This window comes from Neomonachus schauinslandi, chromosome 3, assembly GCF_002201575.2.
Source record: "Neomonachus schauinslandi chromosome 3, ASM220157v2, whole genome shotgun sequence".
NCBI lineage: Eukaryota > Metazoa > Chordata > Mammalia > Carnivora > Phocidae > Neomonachus > Neomonachus schauinslandi.
Window position 1 is genome coordinate 174,645,534 of NC_058405.1, and position 26,974 is coordinate 174,672,507.

A 26,974-nucleotide genomic window follows, 5' to 3' on the forward strand; every position below is an offset into this window, starting at 1 on the left:
GAGGCACAGTTGGGTCTCCTTGCTCTAGATCTGGGGGCATTTTTCATTGTCTATGTTCAGATCCACAGGGAAGTGGTCTAGTCTTTCAGGAAAGCTCTCCAGGGGGCACTGAGTCTTTGCCTTCCTTTTCAAGGACATAGGTCTCAGCAGCCTTGTTTCGGGGGGGGAGGGGGGTGGCTTCCAGGAAGCCAATAAGGTAGAGGGTGGTGTAGGGAAGCATATAGAGCTCAGGGCTAGGGGTCCCACCCTCTCAGGTTCAGAAAGCCCATTCCTCTGACTCTAGGCTGGACGACCAGAGGCCTCTGCTCAGAAATACAAGGACTTCTAAATGGTTAGAAATTTCACAGCTATGGCATGTTTGGGAAAATACTATGTCCCCCTCTGGGAGATTTCCAGTGTACATTTTCAGAGCAAAGGAACCCAATTCCCTCCACCTGATAAAGAAAATTCTATAGTTTTGCAAGGATTCAGTCTCGTTTTTCGCGCTCCAGAAAAATGTCTTTCCTGGAGCAGTGATTTTCAACCTGGGGCTGAGACCTATTAGTGAGCAGACCATGAAAGCAATTTAGCAGGTGGAACAGAATAAAATAAAAACGGAAAACATCAGAATGCTTTGCGTGTAGTAGTGTACACATTCATTTGCGGTACTTTAAGTATATGTGTATGTATGTACTTACTGGGTTATTATCCAAAATATATTAGTGTGATTCATGATCAAAGAAGTTTGAAGAATCCTGTGCTAGAAGAGAGACCCCCCTGCTTTTGCATGGGAACACAGGAACAAGGCCCGGCAAAGGGCTTACTTAGCACCAAACACCAGGAAGCAGAAGCCTCTCACCTTGGATTTCTCCCAGTTGCCCAAACTCAGGGTTTGACCTGTAGCCCCACCTCTTAGAGTGAGGACTTCTGGAGGGCAGGGTCTTTGTCACCCTGTAAAAGGCTGATGCAGATACACAGAGATCAGGACAATGTAGACCACTGACCTGCCTTGGGGGCAGTGTGTCGCCGATGGGGACAGGGACGAACTGGTGGCTGGTGGAGGTGAAGTGCACGTACTTTTGCTCCTGCTTCACTGTCACACCTATGAAATTTAGCTGGAAAGACAAAATCCATGAGTAGCATCCTTCCCTGGGAGAAACGGAAGCACCCAGCAGAAAGATCTGGACCCTAGCTCCCCGGGGGGCACAGTTCCCTGCTTCTCTCTCAGGCGTCCAGGACAGGACGAGGTCTGGGGTCTCACCAGGATCTCCCGGCCATGGGACACTTTGAAGAGCACTGGGAGGCGATCGGTGCCCACGAACACATGGCTGGAAGGGAAGAGACGAGTCTGGGCTGAGTTATGGAGCCCCGGCACCAGCAGGAGAGCAAAGCCCCTGGGACCATGTGGAAACCTCTGAGTTGGGATGGGGCAAGAGGGACATGAAACCTCCCCGCCAAGTGGGTGGACGGGGTCCTCCCCCCGCGGCGGGCACTTAGGGTACTCTGGAGTCACAGAGTGCAAGGCCAAGCTCCTCCAGGAGCACAGGGAAAGGAAGGGGTGGGGGCAGGGTCTCCAGGACCGGAAGTGTAGGACAGGCAGTGGGAGGAGTACCTGTATTTGAGTTCCACCACCTGCTCTTGCCCAGGACTCAGGCTCCCAGCCTTGGGGCTGATGGAGAATACGCAGTTGTCCTGCACACGCATTTGGTGAAGCTCGGTGGCGTCAAACTCTGCTTGCTGTGCCCACAGCTCCAGGTCAATCTGCTGGTCACTTGGAAAGAGGAAGGCCCTGGAAGAGGGGTGCAAGCCACTTAGAACAGAGAGGCAGGAGCTCTGAGCTGCAAGCAGGGTGGATGCTCTCCCAATTTGGCAAGCTGCCCCATGCATGGCTGAGCAAACACGGCTATGGTGGATTCTCACTTCATAATGGCCCCCAAACCCGGGAACGGCAGCAGGTCCCTGGTGACAAAGTGGAAAGTGGAGATTGGGGCTTCCATTGTGGGGGACAGGGGTCGAGGGGGACTGTGTTATGTTGGTAACATTGAGCTAGCTAGCCACTAACCCCGGGGGGGGGGGTAGTTTGTGTGACAAAGCTCTTAGGAAGGGCCATTTAAAGCCCCAAAAAAGCCAGAAACCCCAACCCGGCCCCCCCCCCCCCCCCGCCCCGAGAGGGAGGGTGTCTAGGTCAGCGGGAGCATAGGGCAGAGAAGAGATGCCCCAGCAGGGCTGGTGTTCTTGAATCTGGAGCAAGTCTGGGCATAGAATTAATGCCCCCTCAAATGTCTCACGTTGTAGGAAAGTAGATACTGCACTCTAGGTGGTTGACAAAACAAGCGGTGAAAGGGTCCCCGGGTTACGATCTGAAAAGGAGGACCCCTTCACTTGCAGAGACATGGCACAGAACTGGCCTCACACTGGGCAGACGGCATGAACGGGGAGCAGCCGAAGGGGAAATGCTCAACAAAGAGTCGAGGAAATCGCAAATCACGACTCCCTTGAATCAGTCTTAAATAGTTTCACATCAGCAACGTGATAAACAGTTCCACTCGATACTGGTAAGTTTAAAGAGAATGGACACCTTCAAACAGGTAGAGAGAGAAAGTACGGCTACCACCTTTTGTTGTAGGAATTTTGACAGCGTCTACTAGAATAAAAACAGCATGAGCCCTTTGACTCAGACATTCTCTCCTGGGGAAGTACCCTGCGTGTGCACGTGCTCACGCTCACACACACACAGATGTTTATTACAACTTTCTTTGTAGTGGCAAAAAAAAAAAAAAAAAAAAACCCAGTACAGGATGAGTTTAATAACTTAAGGGCCATTCATATTATGGAATATTATGCCAAGTATTACAAAGAAAGAGTTAAGGGGCGCCGGGGTGGCTCAGTGGGTTAAGCATCGGTGAAGCATCTGCCTTGGACTCAGATCTTGATCTCAGGGTCCTGGGATCAAGCCCCTTATCACATCCCATCATTGCATGGGGCTCCCTGCTCAGCAGGGAGTCTGCTTCTCCCTCTGCCCCTCCCCCTGCCCCTGCTCATGTTCTCTGTTGCGCGCACGCTCTCTCTCAAATGAATAAATAAAAAATCTTTAAAAAAAAAGTCAAGAGTTTTATGCGTTGATCTGTATTGATCTGAAGGGAATGTTACTGGCACAATGCTAAGTGAAAATGTTAATGATCTAATGCTGAGCAGAAAGCAGTATGTACAGCATTGTGCCGTTACTGTAAAAAAAGAATTCAAGGGAAACAGAATAACCCCTGGGCTGTGTTTACGTGTGTGTGTTGTAAGTGCTGAGGATGGAAACTCCCTTCAAACCCTCCAACATCCCAGCAGAGTGGACATGTGGCAGGACCTGCTTCCATCACCTTTGTGTCTTTTGACTGGTGAATAAACTGCTTTTGTTATTTTATCCAGGGGATACTGATCAGCAGCAAAACTGGAGATCTTGCTACTTTGGGGTTATCTGATAGTTTTGACACCTCTGTTTCCCTCGCTGCCCTCACCCAGTCCCCGTCCAAAAAATCCCAACCCGCTTTTCCCTGCCAGTCCTCTGGTGTGGGCCCCCTCACCACTTCAGGCTTCAGGCTGCTGGTCCATTTCTCTCCCTGCACCCTGCACCCCAGGCTGCTGGGGTGCAGCTGGTCCATTTCTCTCCCTGCTTCAGGCTGCTGGTCCATTTCTCTCCCTGCACCCTGCACCCTGCACCCCAGACCAGAGTGGCAGGTCTTGAAGGCAGATCATGTCTTTGTCCCCCGGCCCCGCTTACATCGCCACCATGCCCTCAGGAAGAAGTCCAAACTCTTAGGAGAAGGATGCCAAGGTCCCAATGTTGTGGCCCTTGTCCACCTCTCAAGTCACATCCGGCACCCCTTCCTTCCTATCAATGCTCCAGCCAGGGTGAGCCCTTTTCTCTTACCCGTGTACATACCAGGACCTCTGTCTGGAAGGTTCTTTTTTTTTTTTTTAATTAATTTATTTACTTGTTAGAGAGAGAGCACAAGCAGGGGGAGCGGCATGAAGAGGGAGAAGCAGGCTCCCCACTAGGCAGGGAGCTTGATGCGGGACTTGATCCCAGGACCCTGGGATCATGACCTGAGCCGAAGGCAGATGCTTAACCAACTGAGCCACCCAGGCACCCCTGTCTGGAAGGTTCTTTGCAGCCTCTCTGTGTCTTCTCCCTAAGCTGCAGGTCTAGCTCAGTTGTAGTTTTCTTCAGCACACATCACCCTGCCCCAGACCCCTGCAGCACCCAGAGGGCCAGGCTTGGACCTGTCGGCACCTTGATTCCTAGAAGCCCCCAGTAACCATTTAGCCGAGACTTAATGAGTGCACGAGGGACCAGGAGATGTTAACCAGTGTATCTGATGTCAGTAAGGCCCTCCGCCTCCCTGGGCCGGGAGCAGAAGCATCGGAGGAGAAGAGCCAGAGGGAGCGGGGCAGGCAGCTCTAGGCTCCTATTTCCTCTGATGCTCCCCCTCCCACTTGGGGTTCTCATTCTGTCCTGCCTGCTGCTGCCTCCAGGCCAAGTCCACAGTCCCCATTTCTTACTGGTCTTGGCAGGAATAAAACCTTCAGTCTGTTCTTTATGAGCTCAGCAGAGACCAGCTAGAATTTTCAAAAATAGCCTTCTAAGAAATTGAAAGGAAACCCAACAACACACAAAACCTAGGAGAGTCAAGCCTTCCAAGGAAGGTTCGCTGTGCTTGGACTCCTGGAAGAAGCACGGACTGCCTTCCTGAACCTCAGATGATCTCCTGATGGATGGGCTCAGCTCAGCAGGCACCGTGCCTGGGTTTCCTCCCACCTCGGTTTCCAGCCACCTGGCCTCTCTCCACAGAGAGTGTGAGCTGGGCTTGCTCCTACACAAACACACTTGCATGCATAATCCACCAAAATACCCTGCTCCATGCCAGGACGGACTAACGCCGCTTTTCCTGTAGCGCCTGGCTTCTGGCCATTCCAGTAGCCCCGGTGAATGGCGGGTCTGGAGCTCAGGCGGGCCCCGGGCCTTCCCCACCGGGCCAGCAGCGCTGCCTGCCAAGCTTCCTCAAGTCATCAGGGCCAGGAGCCCTCAGCTACTCGTAGTCCTGGCCCTTCTCAGACAGGAGCCACGTAAGGAGCCATGTAAGGAACCAGCCTCCCCAGTTGCCCCCACCCCAGCCAGGGGCAGGACAATCCAGAGAGTAAGGGCGGCCATTGTACCCCTGATGGTGCAGCCCCCACCCCAGCTTTGCCCCCCCACACCCCAAGACTCTGCTCAGGCAGGAAGGTTCCTGAGATCACAAAAGCACCCCTCCTCCCCCTCCCGCCGCACCTATTTTCCCAGGCCGGGCCCCTGGCTCTCTCTCCCAAGCCTTACCCAGATGGGTGCACTTGTTTCTCACCTCCGTTTAGGCAAGAAAAGTTAGAAGTCATCAAAAGGAAATTTACTAGGAAGTCCAGACACGTGGCAGAGGCAGGGAGGAAGAACAAGAAAAGGCCCTGGCATGGAAACAGGATGTTTACCGGGCACAAGTTCGGGCCCCGACGGGAGGAGAGTCAAGCACAGGAAGGTCCACGCTTGGCAGGCTCAGGCTCCAGGCCTGGGCCCCTGTGCCTGGAGAGGCGCAGCCTGCCCCGTGGCCAGCCTCAAGCCTTCCTGTAGCCCACGTGGCTTCGCTCAGCCACATCTTCCTCCCTGACACTGGCTTCGTGGCAGGCTGGCTGGCCCTGTCCTTCCCCACCAGAGATCTTAACTCGCCCCCATGCAGGCCTGGCCTCCCCAGACTGAAGCTCTGTCGGGGGCACCCCACTGCCTAGCACAGTGCCTGGTACATGGGAGCACTCTGAAGACTTCTTGCTGACTAATCTTTACCGATCTGGCTTTGAACTTGGCTCTGCCTGCTAACGGCTGAGTGACCTTAACTGAGTCCTTAGCCTCCATCTGCAAAAGAGTCAGCAGAGGAGGATTTTTCTCCCCAGGGTTGGTGTGAGGCTTGGAGGAGAAAAGGCTCGTAAATCAGTGCCTGGCACGCAGCAGGTGTCCAAAAGGATACTTCTCACTCATTAAGCTCTTAGGATGACCGTGCTGGTCTCCACCAGTCTCCCCCACTCTTGAGCCTGTGGACATGCCTCTGGCAGTGACAGGTTTGGAGAGCTGAAGGGTGATCCCCAATCCCACGCTGGCCTCCCCGCCCCATCAGTGAGGGGTCCACTTCTCACAGACCCCACAGCCAGGTCCACCCCAAGCCAGAGACGGCCTCCTGCACCTGTCTCCTGGGCCCCTCAGCAGCCCCCTCCAAGCCCGCCGTACCAGTCCAGGGCCACCACTCCGCTGTTCTTCAGGGCCAAGAGCACCACTGAGGGTAGGACCTCTATTGGTGCTGCCCCAAAATTGAAGTCAAGCTTCAGAGGGGTGAAGACGGTGGGGATCTGGCTTGTGCTGTGTGGAGCAGAGAAACAGACCCAGAGACGGATGGGGACAGTACGGGGCCCTCCCAGGGGTGCCTGGCTGGCTGGCTGGGCAATCATCTTCCTGCAGGTGGGAATTGGGAGAACCTGGGACTCAGGGTCAGGGGACCTTCAGCCAATCCCTGACTTCTCTAGGCCCCTCCAGGGATGGGCAAGAATTTGGTGGGGGGAGATGGGGAGCCACTCCATGGACAGGTCCTGGTGCTGGGGGGGTGTGGGCAGAAAGCTCCAAGAATACCCCCAGATAGGCCCTGCCCCTTCCCCGGGGCCCTCCTCACCTGTGCCGGGTGGGCACCTTGTAGGTGAGCTCCCAGGGCGTGGGGTCACGCTCCAAGTAAGTGTTGAGACTGTCCAGGGAAAAGAGGCGCCACAGGTGTTTCCGGGTGATGCCCTTGGCGCTGCCCATGGAGCAGACATCCAGGATGGAGAGTAAGGGGTACACAGCCGTCAGGAAGACGCGACACAGCTCCTGCCTCTTCCCAGCCTCGTCACCTAGGACGGGGTGTGGAAGAGAGGAGTGGCCTCACCTCCCAGCTGCCCTGGGGCGCAGCATGCAGGCTGAGGGGGTAGGACCCCTGGCCACCTGCCTAGGACCCTTGTCAGGAGCAGCAGATGTTTCCCAGGCTCTGGGATGTTTCCAGCAACAGCCAAGCCTCATCTGGTACTTTCTACGTGTCAGGCATTGTCTGAAACGCTCCGCATGCATCACTGTGTTAACTGTGCACCATTACTTGTTTTCAAACTGACTCTCACTAACGGCTTTACTGAGATAGAATTTATATACCATAAAATTAACCCTTTCAACCCATATAATTCGGATTTGTCGTCTATTCAGAGCTGTGCAACCATCACCACTATCTAATTTAGAGCATTTTCGTCATCCCAAAAAGAAGCCCGGCACCAAACAGTTGTCACTCCCCATTGCCCTCCCCCCACCCCCCAGCAACCACCAATCTACTTTCTTTATCTATAGATTTGCCTGTTCTGGATATTTCACATAAATGGAATCATACAACATGTGGCTTTTGGTGACTGGCTTTTTTCACTTGGCATAATGTTTTCTTTTTTTTTTTTAAGATTTTATTTATTTATTTGAGAGAGAGAATGAGAGACAGAGAGCATGAGAGGGAGGAGGGTCAGAGGGAGAAGCAGACTCCCCGCCGAGCAGGGAGCCCGATGTGGGACTCGATCCCGGGACTCCAGGATCATGACCTGAGCCGAAGGCAGTTGCTTAACCAACTGAGCCACCCAGGTGCCCCTGGCATAATGTTTTCATGATTCATTCATGGGATAACGCATATCAGTGCTTCTTTTTTTTTTTTTTTGCACACATGCACACACATACACAGACATCTGCACACCAGTCCCCCAGAGCACACCCCTAGCATGCTAACGCTCACCCTGCTAGCCCTGTCTGGACCCTCAGCACCCTCCCACCCCAAGTCCTGCTCACACAGTCCTTCCCCTTTCCTCCCTGGCCCTGACTCTGCCAGATGGCCCAGGTACCTCTGTGGGAGAGGAGAGAGTAGCTGATCTTCCAGCAGTACTGGGACCGCTGGTGGGGACAAGCAGTCAAGCAGACGGTGTCCTGCGACCGGGGTGGCATGCTCCCCTCTGTGCGGTCCAGCTGCAAGGCTGCTCAGGGATGACCCGGGTGGGGCCAAGGGCAGAAGAGGTACTCAGTGCAGGCCAGAGAGTCCCGGCCTCTCCTCCTGCTCCTTTCCAGATACCCTTCCCCTGGGCCAGCAGAGCACTGGCCAGAGAGCAGGCCCAGAGCCAGGAAACAGAGAGCAGAGTCCCTCTTCCCAGACCAGACAGAGAAAACCAGTCTTTGGGTCATTGGTACCTGCTAATGGGTGCCAGCAATAGTCCCATTTTATAGATGAGGCAGCTGAGGCCCAAAGAGTCACCCACCCCATGCCACACATGTAAAAGGTGGAAGCACCAAGTGTTAAGCCCTGCTCTATCTGCCCCCAAACCTTGATCTGGTTAACCATCGTCCCTCACTGCCTGCTTCCCCAGCCCTGGCTCCGGTCCTGGCCCAGGCCCAGGCCCGAGTACCGAGCGGGCTGTCGTCCACGACCTCAGGGCTGCACTGCTCCAGGAACAGGCGATAATAAAGAGTGCAGTTGCCATCGTTCAGAAGCATCAGCAACCTGGACTGCTTGCTGTTCACCAGCACGTTCCCAAAATCCAGCTCCTTTTCCTTCGCCTGAGGGCCAGAGTCAGCCAGCCACAGCCCTGGCTTTCCCACCCCTGGCCTCAGACAATCTCCAAGGCAGGGCAGGTCCAGAGGGCCAGAAGGCTCCCATCGCCTGCCCCCTTGGAGTCAGGCACCCTGGGGCCTTCCCTCCCACATGTGCCCTGGCCCCCAGCTCCCCAGCCCCACCTGCCACGGTTCTCCTACTCACGGAGAGGCTGCTGGTGATGCCGACACCCACCAGCCGGAGCATGTAGTGGGTGGTGGCGGGGGGCTTGGTGTCTGGGGGCAGACCGGCTTCCCAGACCCACATCCCCACTCGGAACAGGTACTTGGTCTCCTCCAGAGGGCTGAAGGTCCACGTCAGCGTCTGGGGCCACAGAGATCATCCCTTCGTGGGGCTCTCCAGAACCCCCTACCCAGACTCCTGGCCACTGGAGGTCCCACTGCTGGAGATCAAGCTATGGTACCCCTTTCTGAGTGTTTGCCCTGTGCCAGGCACTTTCTATACATCCCTCAGCCCTTCCATCCTTTATCCCCACGAGGTAAGCAGTATTATTTAGTACCTCGTTTTCCGAGACAGAGAAGTGGGGTAACTTGCCCAAGGTCACATGGCTGGCGAGGGGCTTGGTGGGAGCTGGAGTGTAAACTCCTGAAACCAAATCCATAGCCTATGTGGTCTCTTGCTTCCCTGACTACTACCTGGGTTCTTCCAGGCACCATGTGTTGGTGGTTCTTGGCCCAAGTTTGGCCAACTAGTCTATAAGGCCCTAAACCAGGGAATGGGGCTCTGCTAGATTGGGCCCCAGGCGGTGCCCCCCCCTCCAGACTGCTGCTGGGACCTCGAGGATGCCCCTTCCTCATGCCTTAATGATACCCACCCATTTGGCCCCCAATCCAACTGCTCCAAACCACCTCCCAGCGATCTCGCAGCTTTGGGGACATGGATGGAGAGCAGACTTGCCCCTTGAAACTGGTTCAAGTGCCAGCCCCACCTCCTCATTTGTAATCTTCGTAAATGGCTTTTTCTTCTCTAAGTTTTGATTCTTCTTTGTAAAAAGGGCGTTTTATGACAATGGTAGCCATCCCACCCACTTCTAAGGCCTGGGAAGTGATTACGGATTAAATGGGAGGGGGCACACTGTAAACCTGGCCCCTGAGAGGCATGAGTAAGAGATGATGGTGAAAGCGAAGAGGACCTTGGCTCTCCTTGGAGACGGCCCACCCCAGCTCACGGAGACGGCCCACCCCAGCTCACGGAGACGGCCCACCCCAGCTCACGTAGACGTCCCTGAGTGCGTGCCTTGGCTGGGGGGCGGGGAGGAGGCAGATGGGATCATGGGCCCCCAGCCGTGGGGTGGGGCACTCACAAGGCTCTCACTGGGCTGGATAAGTCCCCGAGCAGGCTGGACGGCCAGCATCTTTCGGTGCGGCTGGGAAATCCTCCATTCAAACTCCAGGGGCAGACGCGAGGGGTTGCGGAAGGTGAAGAGGCTGGTGGAGGAGCAGCCCACCCAGGTGGGCTTGAAGAACACACGCTTACAGGTGTCCAGCTTCAGCTGCAGAGCCTCCTCCCGGCTCTGCATGCTTACCTCCTAGGGCCGGAGGAAGGAGGGCAGTGCCCTGATGTGACCCCGCTGCCCTGGCTCCCCCAAATGTCCAAAAAGCCTGGGCACGGGCAGCTTCTGTGAAGACAGAGTAGGTAGTGACCGACCCAGGAGATGGTTCTTGAAAAGAACTCAGGGACTGAGAGAGGCGGTACAGACCATTTCATGGGCCAGATATGGGCCCACCACCCTGGCCTCTTTCCCTGGCCCAGCCCCAAACGCCCCTCTGCAACCTGCAGATATGAGTCTTATATTGCCCCCACTCATTCCTTTGGGACTTCTGCACCCCATTTCTTGTTCCAGACACCTTGAGGTGGACATGCTGGGCCGTGAGGGCGGGAAAGCTGTTCACAGATGTGGCCGAGGGGTCTCCTCCCTGCTATGGCACTTCCGGGGGAGGGAGGAGCAGCCCCTTGACTACTTTAGGGGAGCAAGAGAGTCCAAACCCAGAATTTGGCTTTGAGAAGGGAAGCCCCAGACTATGGCCCACTCCTCAGGACCCAGTCCCCTAGTCCTGCCTTTTACCTTGAGATACCGGGGGCAAAAATTGAACTGCAAGTAGAAAACATGCTGCTTCCAGGAATTGCCCTTGGGGTAGGTACAGACGAGGAAGATCTGGTGGGCCCTGGGGGCCACGAGGCCAGAGCTGGGACGCAGGGAGATGTCTGAGCTGCTTTGGGGGGCCAAGTTGAAGGTCAACACCATGGAGCCTTTGTTGATCAACAGCAGGCTACGGTAGGAGGGTTCGTTGGGGGACACTGCAGGAAAGAGCTGGGGTACGCGACAAGAGGGACCCACGCTCAGATCTATGCGCTTCCCTCTCCCCTACCCCGCTGATCTGCACACGGGCACCATAGCCCTCAATATTCCCTGGATGCCTAGGGGCTCAGGGAAGTTTATGTGGGCTTGGGTGGGCTTGTCTCCAAGGAGAGCCAAGTACCTCCACACATCCTCGTCACTACCCTGCAAGCAGGGAATAGAGGGACATAGCTTGGCCCCCAAAAATGCTTCTGTCCTCCAGAGACTTCCAGACAGGGAGATGGAGTGGCTATAGGAAGTGGGCCCAGGAAACGCAGGCATCTGAGACCCCCCCACCCCTGAAAAGTTAAGTAGGTCTTTCATTTTAGGGTGCCCTCAAATCATCCTTTGGAGAATTCACTTTCAGAGATCCTGGTCCAGAAGCTCTGGGGTAAGCAGCCCCTTCTAGATGATTCTCTTACAGATGGCTGAGGGGAACCCCCCTCCGAGAAAGGGAAAGCCCCAGAAATCCCAGCTTCCAAACATTCCTAAAGCATGTAGGGTATGGCCAGCTGCAGGCTAAGAGCTAGGCCGGCCATATCACACAAGGCCCGAGATCGCTGACCAGGGTGCCCGTCCAGCTGGGGCAGATGTGCCCGTGCCCGTGTGTGAGGCGGTGGGGAGCAACACAGGCCCAGAATCGGCTGGACAGCAGTAAAGGCCACAAACTGCTGGGATAAACCGGTCAAAAGAAAGGGACGGGGGTCAGGGAGGGGAATCTCGTGCAGTCAGGGAGGGACTTGAGCTGAATCTCGGGGGTGAAGTCGGTTGGGGATTGGAGAGCAGAAGTGTAGCTGGTGAGGGGGCAGGATCACCCCCAGCACAGGGCCCCAGAGTGGCGCCTTTCCAGCAATATGGAGCATGAGGGCAGTGGAGATGGATGGGAAGGATGACAAAAGGGAGGCTGGGAGAGGTATAGAAGGAGAAGCCAGGACTGGAACTTGGCCGACTGGCTCTGGAGTTGATGCTTTTAAACCTTCGTCATCTGGCTGTTCGGGTCAGACAGGGCCTCCAAGGGCTCCTCAGAGAGCCCTGGGAATTATGACTCAGGAAGCCGAGGGACCAGCTTTGTGACCCACAGCTGCCTGGGCAATCTCCAAGGCCAGGGGCTCATGGTGGGTGGTCGGATCCCTAGCAGGTGTTCAGCAAACAAGGCACAGACAAATAAAGGAGCTAGAGAATCTTCAACCTCAGTGCAAGAGGCCCAGGGTGTATTTCAGATGGAGCAAGGAGGGATCAGGGGTCCGAGCCCCAGACTGGCCCACAAGAGAGCCCTCCTTGACCAGAGCCCCAGGTGGGGAGGTTGGGATGGCCTGGGAGGGTGCTGGGATGTATCTGAGGCCAGCAGAGTGTGGACCAAGGCAGAAGCCAAGCTCCCCTGTCCCACCTCCCACTGCTACTGGGGCCACGCTCACCTTGGGGGCGTGCAAGGAATACTGAGGGATGTGGTGCTCCAGGGCAGCATGATAGCTGTGGCCTCGTGCCCGGAGGGTCAGGCACCAGGAGGGACACACGGTACAGTCCTCCTCGATGTTATTGTAGCTCCGCAGGACCTGCACGGGGGCCGGAGCCATGGACAAGCTGAGAGTCCTGTGTCCGACTCTGCGGGGCCCCCCCAGCCTGCCCCCCTGTGCTACAGGAGTCCCACACTGGGCACAGAGGGAGGAGAGGGGCTCCCTGGGAGGACAGTGCAGAGACAGCCGTCAAAACCGCTCTGACCGCAGCGCGCCAGGGCCGTGCTGGGCACTCCGCAAATATGCTCTGTAATAACCACAACAGCACCAGGACAGGGCCGGGGCTGGGATGCACGGACAGCATTCATCCTGCAGGAATGTGCCTAGAGAAGCGACGGCCAGTAGAAACAGAACACGAGCCACAAATGCAAGCCGCAAAGGTAGTTTTACATGTCCTAGCAGCCACATTAACAGAGGGAAACATGAGAAATTCATTTCAGCGATACGTCTTATTTACCCCAATAGATCCAAAATCTTACCATTTCAACCTATAATCAATACATAAGTGATGCGTGATATACCTTACATTCTTTTTGCGCCTAAGTCTTTGAAAGCCGGTGGGTCTCATACGATGTATCTCAATTTGGACTCGCCACATTGCAGGTGTTCGGTGGCCCCATGTGGTTGGTGGTTGTCATATCAGACAGTGCCGGGCCAGAGCCAGTAGCCTAACAATCTGGAGGGCTCAGCCTTGGCACAGCCAGGTGTCCACAGCCTTATTCCTACAAGCCTCCACAACCCCCCACTGCCAAGATATTAGAACAGAGGCAATTAAAGTCTCAGCTTTGGAAAGCCTTCTCAAAAGTTCAGATACGACCCCAAGTTTTTAGATGAGAAGACCAGGGCTCAGGGACATTAAGGGACTTGCTCAGGGTCACACAGCCGGTAAGGGATGCTTATCTCTCAGCCCCAGCACCCCGGCCGCTGGGAAAGAACAGCAGCGTAGGCAGAGCTGACAAGGAAGGGAAAAGGCAGGACCAGAGATGAGGGAGCGACCAGCGTCTGTGACCAAGAGGCTGGGCTGAGCACGGCCAAGGGAGGTTGTATTAGAAGCCCCTCCCCCCACATACCTAATTATCCGGCCCCCCTGACTTGGTCCCCCAGGCTCTGGTTCCAGCCCATGGCTCTTTTGGATGGACCACTTCCTACTTCAAGGACTAGAGAGAAGCCAGGAGCCCCAGGGAGTGACTCCTTGTGTGCTGAATTTTCCCAAAGGGCTTGACCCCAGCTGAGTTCTCCCTCTGGAGGGAGTGGGAGGCCACATATACGTGAGATGTAATCAGATGGGGCAAGAATCCCCTTGGCCAAGGCAGCCTATGAGCCTGGGAGAAGACAAACCAGTAAGGACCACCGTGTGGCCAAGGAGGAGCTTGGCACATTGAGGATGGATCCCACAGCAGCCCCCACCACTCCCTCCAACCCCGCCCTGCCATTCAAGCTCCAGGGCAGAGAGGCAGCCCTCCCCCAGTCTCTACTGCCCCCACGCACCTTATAAAAAGCGAAGGCCTCGAGCTCCACGGCGTACAGGCAGTTGGGGTAAGGTGGATGGAAGCGCAGGCGCATGGCCATGGACTTGAGTGGAGGCACGTCACAGGTGTCTGGGGTCACCCAGAAGGGGCAGTCAGACCTCTGCGTCCAGACCACCGTGATCGTGCCCTTGGTGTGGTTCCTCAAGCACAGGGGGACAGGGCTGGGGTTCTCGGGCCCAGGGCAGGCACCAAAATCCACGTCAGTGGGCTCTATGCTGACAGGTGGGGGGAAGATGGCTAGGTCGCTGGTACCATCGAAGAAGTACTCAGTCATAGGAGGAATGAGAGGCTCCTTCAGGGCTGACGCGTCCGCCAGGTCCTGTGTGGGGAAAGACAGGTGAGCGGGGGCCAAATGCCATTCCTCCTGCCATTGCCCCTCATTTGAATGCCCCTTTCATCCCCAACTACTAATGCTGCCCACAGGACTCTGGGGAACACAACTTGCCAAGAATTTCTAGAGAAGGGGGCATGAACCTGGGGAAGGGAGCCTGTCTGTAGGGGGCCCAAAACAGTCCATCAAACCTCAGTGGGAATCCTGAGGGCCCCATTCTCATCTTGCTCCAGCTTCTTCTCCCGCAGCAAGATGCCCAGGATGTCAGGAGGGTAGAACGTAAGGGCCCGTGCCAGGTGTATGCGGTACCAAGCGAGGTGCTGAGGCCTCAGGATAGCTGGCTTGGTGCTGTCCGAGTGGCAGGTCCCAATCAGGTCCAGGAACAGCGGGTCCTGTGACATTTGTCTGTATAAGGCAGGATTTCGGCCTCCGCCGACAAGGGATGTGACCAGGTGCCAACTGGTCAGGGCACAATTTGTAGGACCTTGCCCACGGCCCTGAGTTGGGTCCTCACTTCAAGGCTCTCTACTCTGAGTCCAGTCCCCCCTCTCCCCATCCCAGCAGCAGCAGCAGCAGCAGAAAAGCCCTTGACCTGGCTTGGAGTGAGCCTTCCTGTGCCGTTGGCCAGGCTCTGGCTCCAAAAGCCAGGCCGGGGCCCTGGCAGAGATGATCCAGGCGGAGGTTCCAGAATACAGGAGAGTGATCACCCACCAAGCACTGTCTTCATCACTGGGCCTCAGATCGGCTCCTCCAAGGCCCAGGAGAGCCCCTCCTCGCCTCCTCCCCCACCGCTCACCTGGTGGTGGATGAGACAGGCCACACGCCGAAAGTAGATGATGGGGTGAGTGGGCTGGAAGGTACAGTGCAAGGTCATGCGGGCCTTGCCCACCAGGGTCCCAAAGGCTGGTCTGATGCCGAAGATACTCTCTTGGCAGTCAATGGCAAACTGGAAGTAGGCTGTGCAGTCCGACTTGTTCTCAATCCACAGGGACTGCTCCGAGATCTGCCCAAGGTTGACCCAGCTGAAGTTGACAGAGCCGTGTTTCAGGGACACATCAGGACCTGGGCGGAGATGGGGCTCCTGTGAGCAGCCCTGCCACCTGGGTGGGGCTGGGCTATCAGGCTCCCCGAGGATGTCTCAGAAAGGGTCCCCCTGATGGGAGGTGGCTCTTCCTGGAGACCGAAGGCGGGGCTGGAAAGACCCAGAGCCCCAGCAACCTGAGCTGACCTCCAAGTTCACCAGGGGTGAGGGCAGGAACATTATCTCCAGGTGTCCCAAACTGATTCCACACTGAGCCCACCAGAGGGCAGCAGACACCCAGGCTGAAGGGCAAGGAGGCATCAGGCCCTCCAGGCAGGCAAGGAGCCCTTCCCAATCCTAAATGGGGGCTGCTCCTGGCCCCAGAAGCAGTGCGGTGTCCTCGGGTGGCCAGTACCTCTACAGAAACCGACGACTTTGAGCAGGGTTTGGGAGGCACAGCCAGATGGCATGATGGACAAGTAGTCGATAGTTCTGACGTCCAAGGTCTCGGGGTGAAAGGACACGGACACTAACTTCTCCCCTCCTGGAGGCACAATGCCATTGGTCGTGGGGCACGAGAAGGTATGATCTTTGGCCAGCATGTCTGAGGCTACTTCGATCCGGAAGGGGGCGCTCACCTGTGGGGGGGGGTGGGGGGGTGGCAGGAAGGGTCAGGTCACAGGGTGAGGCAGCTGTCCTTACCCAAGTGCCCAGCTGAGGGGGTGAGGGCAGCTGAGGTCCAGTCTGTGCCCCACTTGTCAGCTGAGCATGGAGGCCACCTCCGCCAGGAGGAAGGAAGAGGCCAAGCTGTGTGCCGGGCGCTGGGACTGCCTGGGGGGCACTCTTTTCTTTCCCAAAGGTACCAGAAATGCTAGCTGTGGTCCTGGAGGTAGGACCACCTTAGGGCTGCTCTTGGAGTTGCTCTGGGGATGGTCAAGGGATACTCCAGCCCAGCCCCCAGCTGAGATGAAAAGACACCTGTTGACTGACACATGCGTGTATCAACAGACGTGGCTTATGTGAGGCTTGGGGCCAAAAGTATGGAGAGAAAGAGGGCATTTGTAAAGGGGATGGGTTTTTAGGAGCAGCCCGTCCTGTGGTCCTGCCCCCCGCACCCCCATACACACACATAGGACACATACTGCCGAAGGGTTATAGAGCTTGATCTGCCTCTCAGCGGTGCAGCCCACAGCGACGGTGCCGAAGTGCAGCACTTTCTGGATGCCTTCTGCATCCTGGTCCTCTGGTCGCTTCTGCTTTATGCTCACCAGCAGCTGGGCGCATTTGGCTGGGGCAGAGATGAGGGAGTCTTGGGAAGAAACCCACCAGGGCCTCTGTGGCCCCAGCAGAACAGTCCCTCGAAGAAGGCAGATATCCCCAGGGAAACACTGGTCTGCCCCACCAAGGAAGGCAAAGAAAAGGCAAAGCCTGCAGGGCTAGGAGAGGGTGGGAAGCTGGCGGAGGTCCTGTGGAGGACAGGCCAGTGGGGGGTGTAGGGGGGCACATTGAGGCTTTGAGACCCAGGAGGGGCAGCAGGTGGGCTCTGGGGACAGGTGAGGGGTCGGGCCTCACCCACAGCCTGCAACTGGATGCTGCTCTTCTGCTTACTGCCCTCTCCATACCAGCATGTGGCCTGAACTTCATAGATGATGGCCAAAAGGGGGTGAAAGGTCACCTTGGTGTAGGAAGCCTGGCCTGGCTCCAGCAGCCCCGTGGTGGGCAGTACATGGAATGGGCTGGAGAACTCCCAGGTGAAGAAGGTGGGCAGGTCCCTGGAGGGGGGTACAGATCAGAGCCACTGGGCTCATTCTGACCCCTGCCCCTACTTTAGAAAGGCAGAGATGCTGGGCTCCTCCTCTCCTCCCTTCCCCCACCAGCACCCCGGGACCCTCCTCACTGAGCTCACTCTCCCCCCCTCTGAGCCTCAGCTGCTCCCCTCACCCCACATTTTCCAGGCAGAACCAGGCCTCGGCCGTGTCCCCCACGGCACACATGGGCAACTGCAGGGACGGTGGGCAGATCAGACTGTGGCAAGGCAGGGTGGCCCTCAGGTCCACACAGAACATTCCCTCTTCTTTCTCAAACCAGAGCTGGTCCATGTACTCCTTCTGCAATGTGGGGGGGTGGGAGGCCGGGGGCGGAGGCAGTCGTTGATCGGTGGTATCTGCATGGTACTCAGGGACCACACATCCCACCCCAGCTCTTGGCCATGCCTCCGACACATCACTGAGGGCAGCGTCCGAGGAAGTGTCCTCTAACACTGTCTTGGTCTCAGAGACAGGGGGCCTCTTTTGTATCTGGGGGAATGTTTTGAGAGTAGGAAGAGGCTTCCGAATCTAAGGCTTTCTGGTGGCCAATACAGTAGCACAGATTTTAGCTCCCAACATCCAACTGGGAACCCCACGCGGTTTAATGAGTTTAGGGTCAGAGCCTCTCCAGGGCTTCCCAAGCTGGAGTTTCTGCTATAGCTGTCAGGATGAATATGTGTGTGTCCTGGTGGGGGAGGGGGGTGCTCCTTGCTGCTCTGTCCTGCTTCCTGTTCCAAGGTCACGGTGCCTGTGTCCCTCCCTGCCAGCGCCCTCAAAATGGCAGACCTTACCTCCTCCAGAGGCCGGAAGATAATGGGGAGTGTGAAGGTTATGCCCGGGCTCAGCAAGATGGGCTGGGGGATGACTGTGAAGAAGAACTTGGTCTTGGGGGACCTGCAGGAGAGAGCCAGGGCTTAAGCACTTTAGGATCAGGGCTCAGAAAACAAGAAAAATCCCCGAGCGCTGAGCTGGGTGGGGAACCAAGGCTGAGAACAGAGGGGCCAAGATGCCGATCCAAGCAGAGCCATAGGCAGGGCTGTAGAGCTTCAGCATGGGTCAAAACCATAGACAGTGCAGACTTCAAAAACAGTCACAGGAAGACGATACTGCCAATAACTCTATGCCAATAAATGTTAAAGTTTAGGTGACATAAACCCATTTCTAGGAAAGTATAACTTACCAAAGTGGACTCAAAAATTAGATAATACAAGGGTGCTTGGGTGGCTCAGTGGGTTAAACGTCTGCCTTCGGCTCAGGTCACGATCCCAGAATCCTGGGATCGAGCCCCGCATCAGGCTCCCTGCTCAGCAGGGAGTCTGCTTCTCCCTTTCTATCTCCCTCTGCCCTTCCCCCCTGCTTGTGCTCCCCCTCTTGCCCCCATCTCTCTCTCTCAAGTGAATAAAAAACCTTTAAAAAAAAAAAGAAATAGATAATACATTTTATGACCACCTCTCCTAATATCATCAAAGCCACTGAATAAGTAGTCAAAAATCTTCCCACAGAGGGGCGCCTGGGTGGCTCAGTTGGTTAAGCGACTGCCTTCGGCTCAGGTCATGATCCTGGAGTCCCGGGATCGAGTCCCGCATCGGGCTCCCTGCTCGGCAGGGAGTCTGCTTCTCCCTCTGACCCTCCTCCCTCTCATGCTCTCTGTCTCTCATTCTCTCTGTCTCAAATAAATAAATAAAATCTTTAAAAAAAAAAAAAATCTTCCCACAGAGAAAACACTAGGCCGGATGGCTTCACAGCAAGTCCTACCAAACGTGATAAAAAATAACCTCAGCCTTACCTTCCCAGTAATATAAAATGAGGAAACACTCCCCAAAGTATTCTATGGATCCATCATAATGTTGTTATCAAAATCTGACAGAGGTAGGAGAGGAATGGAAAATTACAGGCCTATCTCTCTCATAAACAAAATCAGAGAGCCCAGAGAATTTAGCAATGTATAGAAAGAATAGTGAATTATGACGAAGTTGAGCTTACTCCAGGAAATACATGGTTGGTTCAACAGAGGAAATCAATGTCCTCCACCAGGTTAACAAATTAAGACAGAAAAAAAAAATCAAATGATCGTCTCAGTGAAGAAAAATATTAGATAACCTTCAACATGTTTGTGAGAAAAACTCTTTTTTTTTTTTTTTGTGAGAAAAACTCTTAACAAACGAGGAATAGAAGGGAATGTCCTTAACCTGGTAAAATCTTTAAAAACCCAAGCCAAAAAAAAGGCCACAGGAAACATCTAAACCAATGGTGATACACTGGAATTTTTCATTGAGATCATAAACGAAACAAAGATAAACATCAGTAGTGGAGGAGATCATCAGGGAAAGTATGAACTTTTCAACAAATGGCTTGGGGACATTTGGACATTTGTTTGAGGAAAAGAATTATCGGATCCCTACTTGAAACCATTCACAGACACACATACACAAATAAAATAAAACCATTCACAAAAATCAATTCTGCATAGATAAAAGACAAACATGAAAAGCAAAACTATCGTCTTTAGAGGATACTATAGGAGACTGTCTTCATGACCTAGGTAGGGGGAGAGAAGGACTTCTTAAGCAAGATACAAAACAGCACCAACCATAACGTAAAAAGATTGATACATTTGATTCCTTTGAAATGAAGAACTTCAATTCTTCAAAAGACATGGTAAAGAGAGGAAAAGACAAGTCACAGGTGGGAGAAGATATTTACAAAACATAACTGACAAAGGATTAGTAGCCCTAAGAACTTCTATTAGAGACAGGGGCGCCTGGCATTGGGACTCTTGATCTTGGGGGTTGTGAATTCGAGCCCTGCATGGGGGTGGAGTTCACTTAAAAAAAAAAAGACAATCCAATAGAAAAATGAGTACAGACTTCAACAGGAATTCCACAGATGAAATGGTCAATAGCACATGAAAGACACTCAGCTGTATCAGTAAGCTGGGAAATGCAAATCAGAGCCACAAAAAATTACCATTGTTGGAAAATTTTTAAATTCTGACAATAACAATGGTTGGTAAAAATGCAGAGGTGCGGGAATTCATGCATGGCTGGTGGGAATAGAAATACAAATGAGTACTTTAGAGAACAGTTTGGCTTTATCTATAAAAAGCAAACATGGACACGCCCTAGGTCACAGCAATTCCCCTCCTATGTATCTACCCTAGGAAAAACTCTGTAAGTGAAGATCTATACATGAATGTTGATCACGGTTCCAAACCAGAAACAACCAAAACATCCCGCAACAGAAGAATGGATGAATATATTACAATATAAGCATCTGTTGGAATATTATACCGTGATGACAAAGAATGAACTATTGTTGCGTGCAGATGAGTCTTCCAAACGTAACTTAACAAAAGCCAAGGAGTTACAAAAATATATCGTACTATTCCACTTATGTCAAGTTTGTAAGAGAGTAAAATTAAACTGTATCATTTAGGGATGCAAACATAGGTGACAAATCCATTCAATTGAGAAAAGCAAGGAAATCATTATCATTAAGTCAGGAGAGTGGTTACTTCTTTGGTAGAGAAGATGTTTCAACAGGGGAGTGACACACCATGGGAGGTGAGCTTCAGACACTTACTATTCCATTCGTAATCTGGTCACATGGGCTCCACTTCCAATAATCATTCAAACTGTGCATGTTTTATATAATCTTCTAATTTTATACAATAACTTTATTTTTTAAAAACATGTATTTATTTTAGAGAGAGAGTGGTGGGGAGGGCCAGAAGGAGAGGGAGAGAGAGAATCTCAAGCAGACTCCCCGCTGAGCGAGGAGCCGGATGCAAAACTGATCTCACAACCCTGAGATCATGACCTGAGCCAAAACCAAGAGTCGACACTTAACTGACTGAGCGACCCAGGTGCCCCTAATTTTATACAATAATTTTAAAGTTTGTTTTCTAAAGAGTGACTGTTTGGGGGGCTTGAGGGATCGGGGGCTGGGTCTCTGATCCCTGATACTGGTACCTGTACGTCATCTTTTGGGTTTTCAAGGACAGATTTTTCAGAGCCAGGCTCTTGGTGATCTCCTTCCCGAGTGTCCAGCCTTGCCACTGCAGCACCTCGGCCACCTCAATGCCCCAGATGACCCTCTTCTTCACTTTGTCTTGCTTCTTTGAGAAGCACATGCGAGTGTCCGTCAAGCTGGCAGGCTGTCCAGTTGGCAGGGAAAAGGGGGAGAAGAAAGGACGCATTAGAGGGGTAAGATTCAAATACCCAGAGAACAGGCAAAAAGCTCCCATCTCCAGAAAGCAAGGAATTGACCCGACCCTTGGCCCCTGGGGGATGGTCTGGAGAGAGAAGATGAGGGGCAGTCAGATATTACCATTTCCCAGGCCACTGCAACGGTTTTCCAACGAGATTCTCCATGACCCTTCCCCTGCAGCCTTCCCTGGACCACTCCATTGGGCACTGAGCAGTCTCAGCTGGTCGGTTCTGTTCCGCAGTGCACCCAAAGGTACCAGTCCCCTCGGGGGCTGCCTTCTCCTTTCCTTCCTTCCCATCCTACCCTTTTGCTGCGGAAACCTCTCCTAGCTGGAGTGGTCTATCCCACGTACTTTTTGAGGCCACAGGAATACTCTATCATTCCCTCTCCCATCCCTCAACTGGCTGGTGGAGCAGGGGAAGGAGTCAATTTGCCTTCAAGAAATCCCCACTCCCCGCCGTGATGTGGGGGCCACTCCAAGCACTGTTCCTGGCGATGTAGAGGCGCAGTGTGCCAAAGCTTCCCATCTATAAGGGAAAATCCTTCCCGAGCTGATCCCTAGTCCCATCTACCTGAGGAGGGAGGGGGACGGAGGGGGCAAAGCCAAGGTGAAGGGAAGATGAACAAGGTACCTCTTCCTACTACAGTCATTGCAATGAACATTCCCCTCATTGCCATGTTATTTTATCTCTGGCCAAGTATTGCTTCTATATTGTTACTTAACATAAAGATATATTCATCCACTGGGCAAATATTTGTTGACTACATATCACACGCCAGACATTGTGCTAGGCGCCAGGACTACAATAGTGAACAAGACAGACGCATCTCTTCTGTCTTGGAGCTTACACTCTCAGCTTAAATATTTACAGAGAGTGTCAGGTGGCCAATATAGTATTTTTCTTTCCTGGTTGACCCATGGAGGAAAGGTGACATGGGTGAGCCAGGGTAATTTATGGTAAATATCAGTTGGGACATCAGTCAGGGTCCAATCAGGAAAACAGAAGCCACCGTGGGTGTTCAAAACAAGGAATTTAATGCACAACCAGGGCACAGTGAAGTAACCCAGAAGCTAGCAACATCAAGAAGCTGCTACCGCACTAGGTTAGGGGAGGTACTGGGGTTCTCACAGCCCCGAGGCCTGTCTGGTAGGGACTGGAATCACGGGGAGATGCAGCTACTGATGGGAATACTGTCACGAAAGTGGGGGTGGGGGAGAGAAATGCCCTGGCTCCTCCCTTCCTCACCGCTTCCAATCTCCTCCCAGGTCAGCGCAGAGTGGGGAAGGGCCATGAGGGAACATGGGGCAAACAGGCCTGGAATGGCACAGATGGAGGGGTGAGGTGGCCCCCGGTCCTCAGGAGACACAGGAATGCACACACAACACAGACACACATTGCACCCCACACAGTCCTACCCCACAGTCACACTCCTTGACAACACCCCCACCCCCACCCCTGTGATGTCAGCCAAGAGCTGCAAAAAGTCAGCAACATCCACATCTTGGTCAAACACAAGGGGTGAAGCCCAGAAGAACTTTCTGAGGCAAGAGAGAACCCTTGACTACTCTCTCAGCTCGGACTGGCACCTCCCCAGAGTTCTTCACATGCACCCCCATCCCCCACGGCCACTCTTGCCGCTGCCACCACTCCAGGTGGCTTGGTGCTCAGTGTATGCAGGGTCTAGGGTTGGGGTCTGGACAGGGGGAGTCAGGTCCTTCCAGATTCCTAAGCCCCTTCCCCGGTCCTGCAGCGCTCCGCCCCACCCCCCCGGACACGTGCTCACGCGGGCACTGGTGTTGCTGCTGCAGGCACTCAGCGCCACACTGCTGCCAGTGACAGTGGGGACAGCCACTGTGCTGGTGCTCAGGCAGGAGCCGGAGTTCATGGTGCAGTCCCCGCTGTCCCTCGTCTTCATCAGGGGGCTTGAGGCTGCCTGGATGAGCATCAGCCACCTGGAACACAAGTCCAAGGGGAGCACTCTGGCTGAGCCAGGAGTTCCTGCCAATGTGGAGCTAGGAAGAGACCGGAGGGGACACAGGAGGGACATCAAAGAGAGAGGCTCGTGGAGTAGACTGGCCGTGGCCGTCGTTATCACAGGGGGGCCCAATTACCAGCTGTGGCACGGAGGTACGAGGTGGCACCATGAGCAAAGAGCCGGGATACAAGATCCAGCGCTTTGCCCAGGAGCCTAGAAACTCATCATTCAGGAGAGGGACTCAGGGATTAGGCCCACCCAGCCCTGCCTGCCATGGCCACCCTTGGCATTTCTCAGGAAGCCCCCAGTGACTGTCACTGTAGCACACATATTACTTTTATCTGGCTTTTGCTCTCTACTTGTTCCTTCGGAGTGTGTCTTGCCTCCTGTGAGAAGGAGGAGAAGGGGCAACGAAGAGGTAAGTGAGACTGGATGGTTCTTGGTCTTTCAGGTTTCCTCTATGGGTATGCGACCTGCAGTCCAGGTTTAAAGTAAGCATTCACTGAAAAAATCACTCAATCCAAAGATAAGCGAGTCAACTTCTAGAGCAGAGGGATCCATGGAGAGACTGTAGCTGGAAATTATATGCAAATATATGCAAGGGTTATATGCAAATCATATGCAAAATGTCATATATATATGGCGAAGTGCTTTTTTTCCAGGGAAAGTGTCCACAGCTTTCACCAAATACTCAAAAGGGTGTTTGGTCCTGCTCTAGGGAACACACGCAGGGCCTAAACTCCAAATCCCCTCTTCCTTTAGGAGACTTCCTTCAGCACACACACACCCAGGTGTGGCTACCATATTGGACAGCATCAATCTAACATCTTTTTGAACATATGTATATTTTTCAGACTACTCAGTGTCCTTCCCCACCTCTTTGAATAATAATCGCAAAAATAGTAACAACTTTTACTGACATTTACTGAGAACTTACGTGCCAAGCAGTGTTGTAAGGCCTTCTCATGTATTATATTATTTTTTAAGATTTTATTTTTAAGTAATCTCTACACCCAACGTGGGGCTTGAACTCACAAACCTGGGGTCAAGAGTCACATGTTCCACCAACTGAGCCAGCCAGGTGCCCCTTATGTATTTTAACCTTTACAACAATTTATGATGATATGTAAGCTGTCTTTTCTTTGGCCTAAAATTATCTCTTTTCTGGGCACCTGGGTGGCTCAGTCGGTTAAGTGACTACTGATATCAACTCAGGTCTTGATCTCAGGGTTGTGAGTTCAAGCCCCATCTTGGGACTCCATCCGGGCGTGGAACCCACTTAAAAAAAAATTGCCTCTTTTCAAGTTTGGGGTTCAGCTTTCAACTCCTTATTATAACATATTACATTTTAGTCAATGATTTTATGGTTATCCTTTAGAAATTTATACAATTTCATCAGACACTCCCATCCCCTCCCCACCACCATCCAAAGCAAAAGATTCTGTTGATTCAGTGTTTCCTAATTGGCAACACCTCCAAAACCTCTGGAGAATATCTTAGATTCACTCACTCACTCATTCATTCATTTATTCATTTGCTCACAAAGCATTTACTGAGTACCTGTTGTATGTACAGTGCTAGGCAATGGACAAGACAGGCAAGGCCCCTACCTTCCATTATAAAGAGGATATTCAGAAGGAATCAAAGAAATGCCAGCTGGGGAGGCAGGGAAGAGAGTCCCATTACTTTTCAGCTATTGGATGGCTTTGAAGTCCTGCCTGACTCAGTAAAGTCTGTGACATCAGGGGATTCTATAGATAGCCAATACCCCAGAGCTCTGAAAAAGTCTCCAGTCAACACAGGTAGAAGAAATTAGAGACAGTGGAGTAGAAATCTGGTCCAGATCAGGTCTTAGGGCTTAAGGAAGAGAGTGCTAGTCCCAGACAGCTGCATCTGCTCAGGTTCACTGAGATAGGCAAGTTTCTCCATCTCCTGGAGCCTCAGTCACCTCACCAAATGAGGGTTATCTTATTCCACAAAGTTGATGTGAAGTTGGAATGAAATAGGGGATTTGAAAAAGCCCTAGAGGAACCAATGTTACTGTAATTAACAATCATAATTTCCATACTCGGTTGAGCTACTCTTCCAAAAGACACCCATCTGCAATCACTGTGAAGACACTGGGCAGTGTAGGTGTCGTTTTTAAGTCCAATTTTCTAATCTTGAGGACTTTAAAAAAATATATCATCAGCTTCCTTTATTTGCCTCATTTCCAACGTAAACATTCCTAAGATGACCAGTGGGAAAAAAATGGCGGGTCGTCGCGTAGTGTGGAGTGGAAAAGAAATTGGTAAAATGAAGTGATAAAAATACTTAAGGTCGTTCCTCCGTTCTCTAGGATATCCCCAGGCTGAACTCACCCTAGTCTCAGTCCCACGGGGCTCTCTAAGGGACATGGAGGGGACCCCCGGCCACAACTTCCCAAAGGAGGCGGTCTCCCGGGACAGATACCTTCGGTGGCCCCTCGCGCCGTTCCCCTGGTCCTGGGACCAACCCTCAGAACTCACTCTGCCGCCATGTTGTCGTCTCCATAGAGACAGGACGCTCAGGACACGGCGTCTCCCGGTATCCCAGGACAATGACGGCATCCCGAAAGAGTCATGCTCAGGGAAGGCGAAAGCACCGCCCAATTTTAATGCTTACCCTTTTTTTATTCTCTGATTTTCCCTACTAGTAGCCACTCAGCTTCTAGCAGTCGCAACATGCAATGTACAGTCTCCTAGTTGTCGTGACGTCCTCGCAGTCCTTATTTTAGTAGACGACCAAATTCATAGGCGGTTACCCAGGGGCTCGTTACCGGAGTGGGAGCCGTTCCAGTTCTTTCCGGCCGCGCGATGGTGACGTAGGGTCAGAATCTCAACCGGAACTTCAGTCTGTGATCGCGATTGTTAACTTGAAAGCGCCCCGTAGTTATTTTTCATTTGCATATTGTTTACGACTGGAGTCCTCTTGCAGGTGGGAGAGAAAGTGTCCTATCCGTTTTCTGCCGGCATTACCTCCTCCCTGGCACCAAGCTAACTCTATTCTAGGGATCTAGAGGTTAATGTATGAAGAAGGCACTGGTATGCTAATGTGGATTCTTGGAAGCGCATTTGTTGATTTGTCCGCATTTGCTTTGTGGAAAAAGTCTGTAAAATAACAAAAACTCAAGGGAGTAAACTTTAATCTAATTGGCTTTTTAAAATGGATTTTTGAATTGGGCAACATCCCATCTACCAAGTAGAGGGGAGCTCCAGGGAGTTACGCAAAATGGAAGGTTTTTATAGACAGGAGGGTGGGACAAGATGTTATTAGCAAAGGAAAAGGAAGGATTATTTCAGGCAAGATGGCCTTCCCTTATGGGGAAGGGCAGGGGCTCTTATTACAGATTACTTATCTTCTTTTGGGGGTTGGAGAGACCACCTGTGACAGATGACCTCATTGGTGCTGACCAGAAAATTCCTGTCTGACCCGTTAAGACTACATTTCTGGGGGAGGTTGAAACTTGGTCTAAGTGACACCATTGTGGGCGTGTGATTTTCTTTGTAACAGCTCTAATTTGGTGAAGA

General features: G+C 53.1%; 1 protein-coding gene across 1 annotated transcript in view; it reads right to left on the reverse strand.

Moving 5' to 3' along the window:
- The window catches only part of CFAP65 (cilia and flagella associated protein 65), a 34,638-nt gene extending 8,680 nt beyond the window's left edge, over positions 1-25,958 (reverse strand). The window contains 24 exon segments of the mRNA XM_021702979.2: positions 984-1,094; positions 1,241-1,307; positions 1,592-1,768; positions 6,275-6,403; positions 6,711-6,924; positions 7,939-8,067; positions 8,494-8,644; positions 8,844-9,002; positions 10,003-10,227; positions 10,765-11,010; positions 12,453-12,590; positions 14,040-14,399; positions 14,603-14,803; positions 15,208-15,473; positions 15,848-16,070; positions 16,575-16,720; positions 17,005-17,204; positions 17,374-17,540; positions 18,032-18,134; positions 21,212-21,396; positions 23,235-23,434; positions 23,755-23,800; positions 23,802-23,899; positions 25,934-25,958. Of these exon segments, the coding sequence (XP_021558654.1) occupies positions 984-1,094; positions 1,241-1,307; positions 1,592-1,768; positions 6,275-6,403; positions 6,711-6,924; positions 7,939-8,067; positions 8,494-8,644; positions 8,844-9,002; positions 10,003-10,227; positions 10,765-11,010; positions 12,453-12,590; positions 14,040-14,399; positions 14,603-14,803; positions 15,208-15,473; positions 15,848-16,070; positions 16,575-16,720; positions 17,005-17,204; positions 17,374-17,540; positions 18,032-18,134; positions 21,212-21,396; positions 23,235-23,434; positions 23,755-23,800; positions 23,802-23,899; positions 25,934-25,958 (3,966 nt within the window).
- Positions 25,959-26,974: the final 1,016 nt, after the last annotated feature.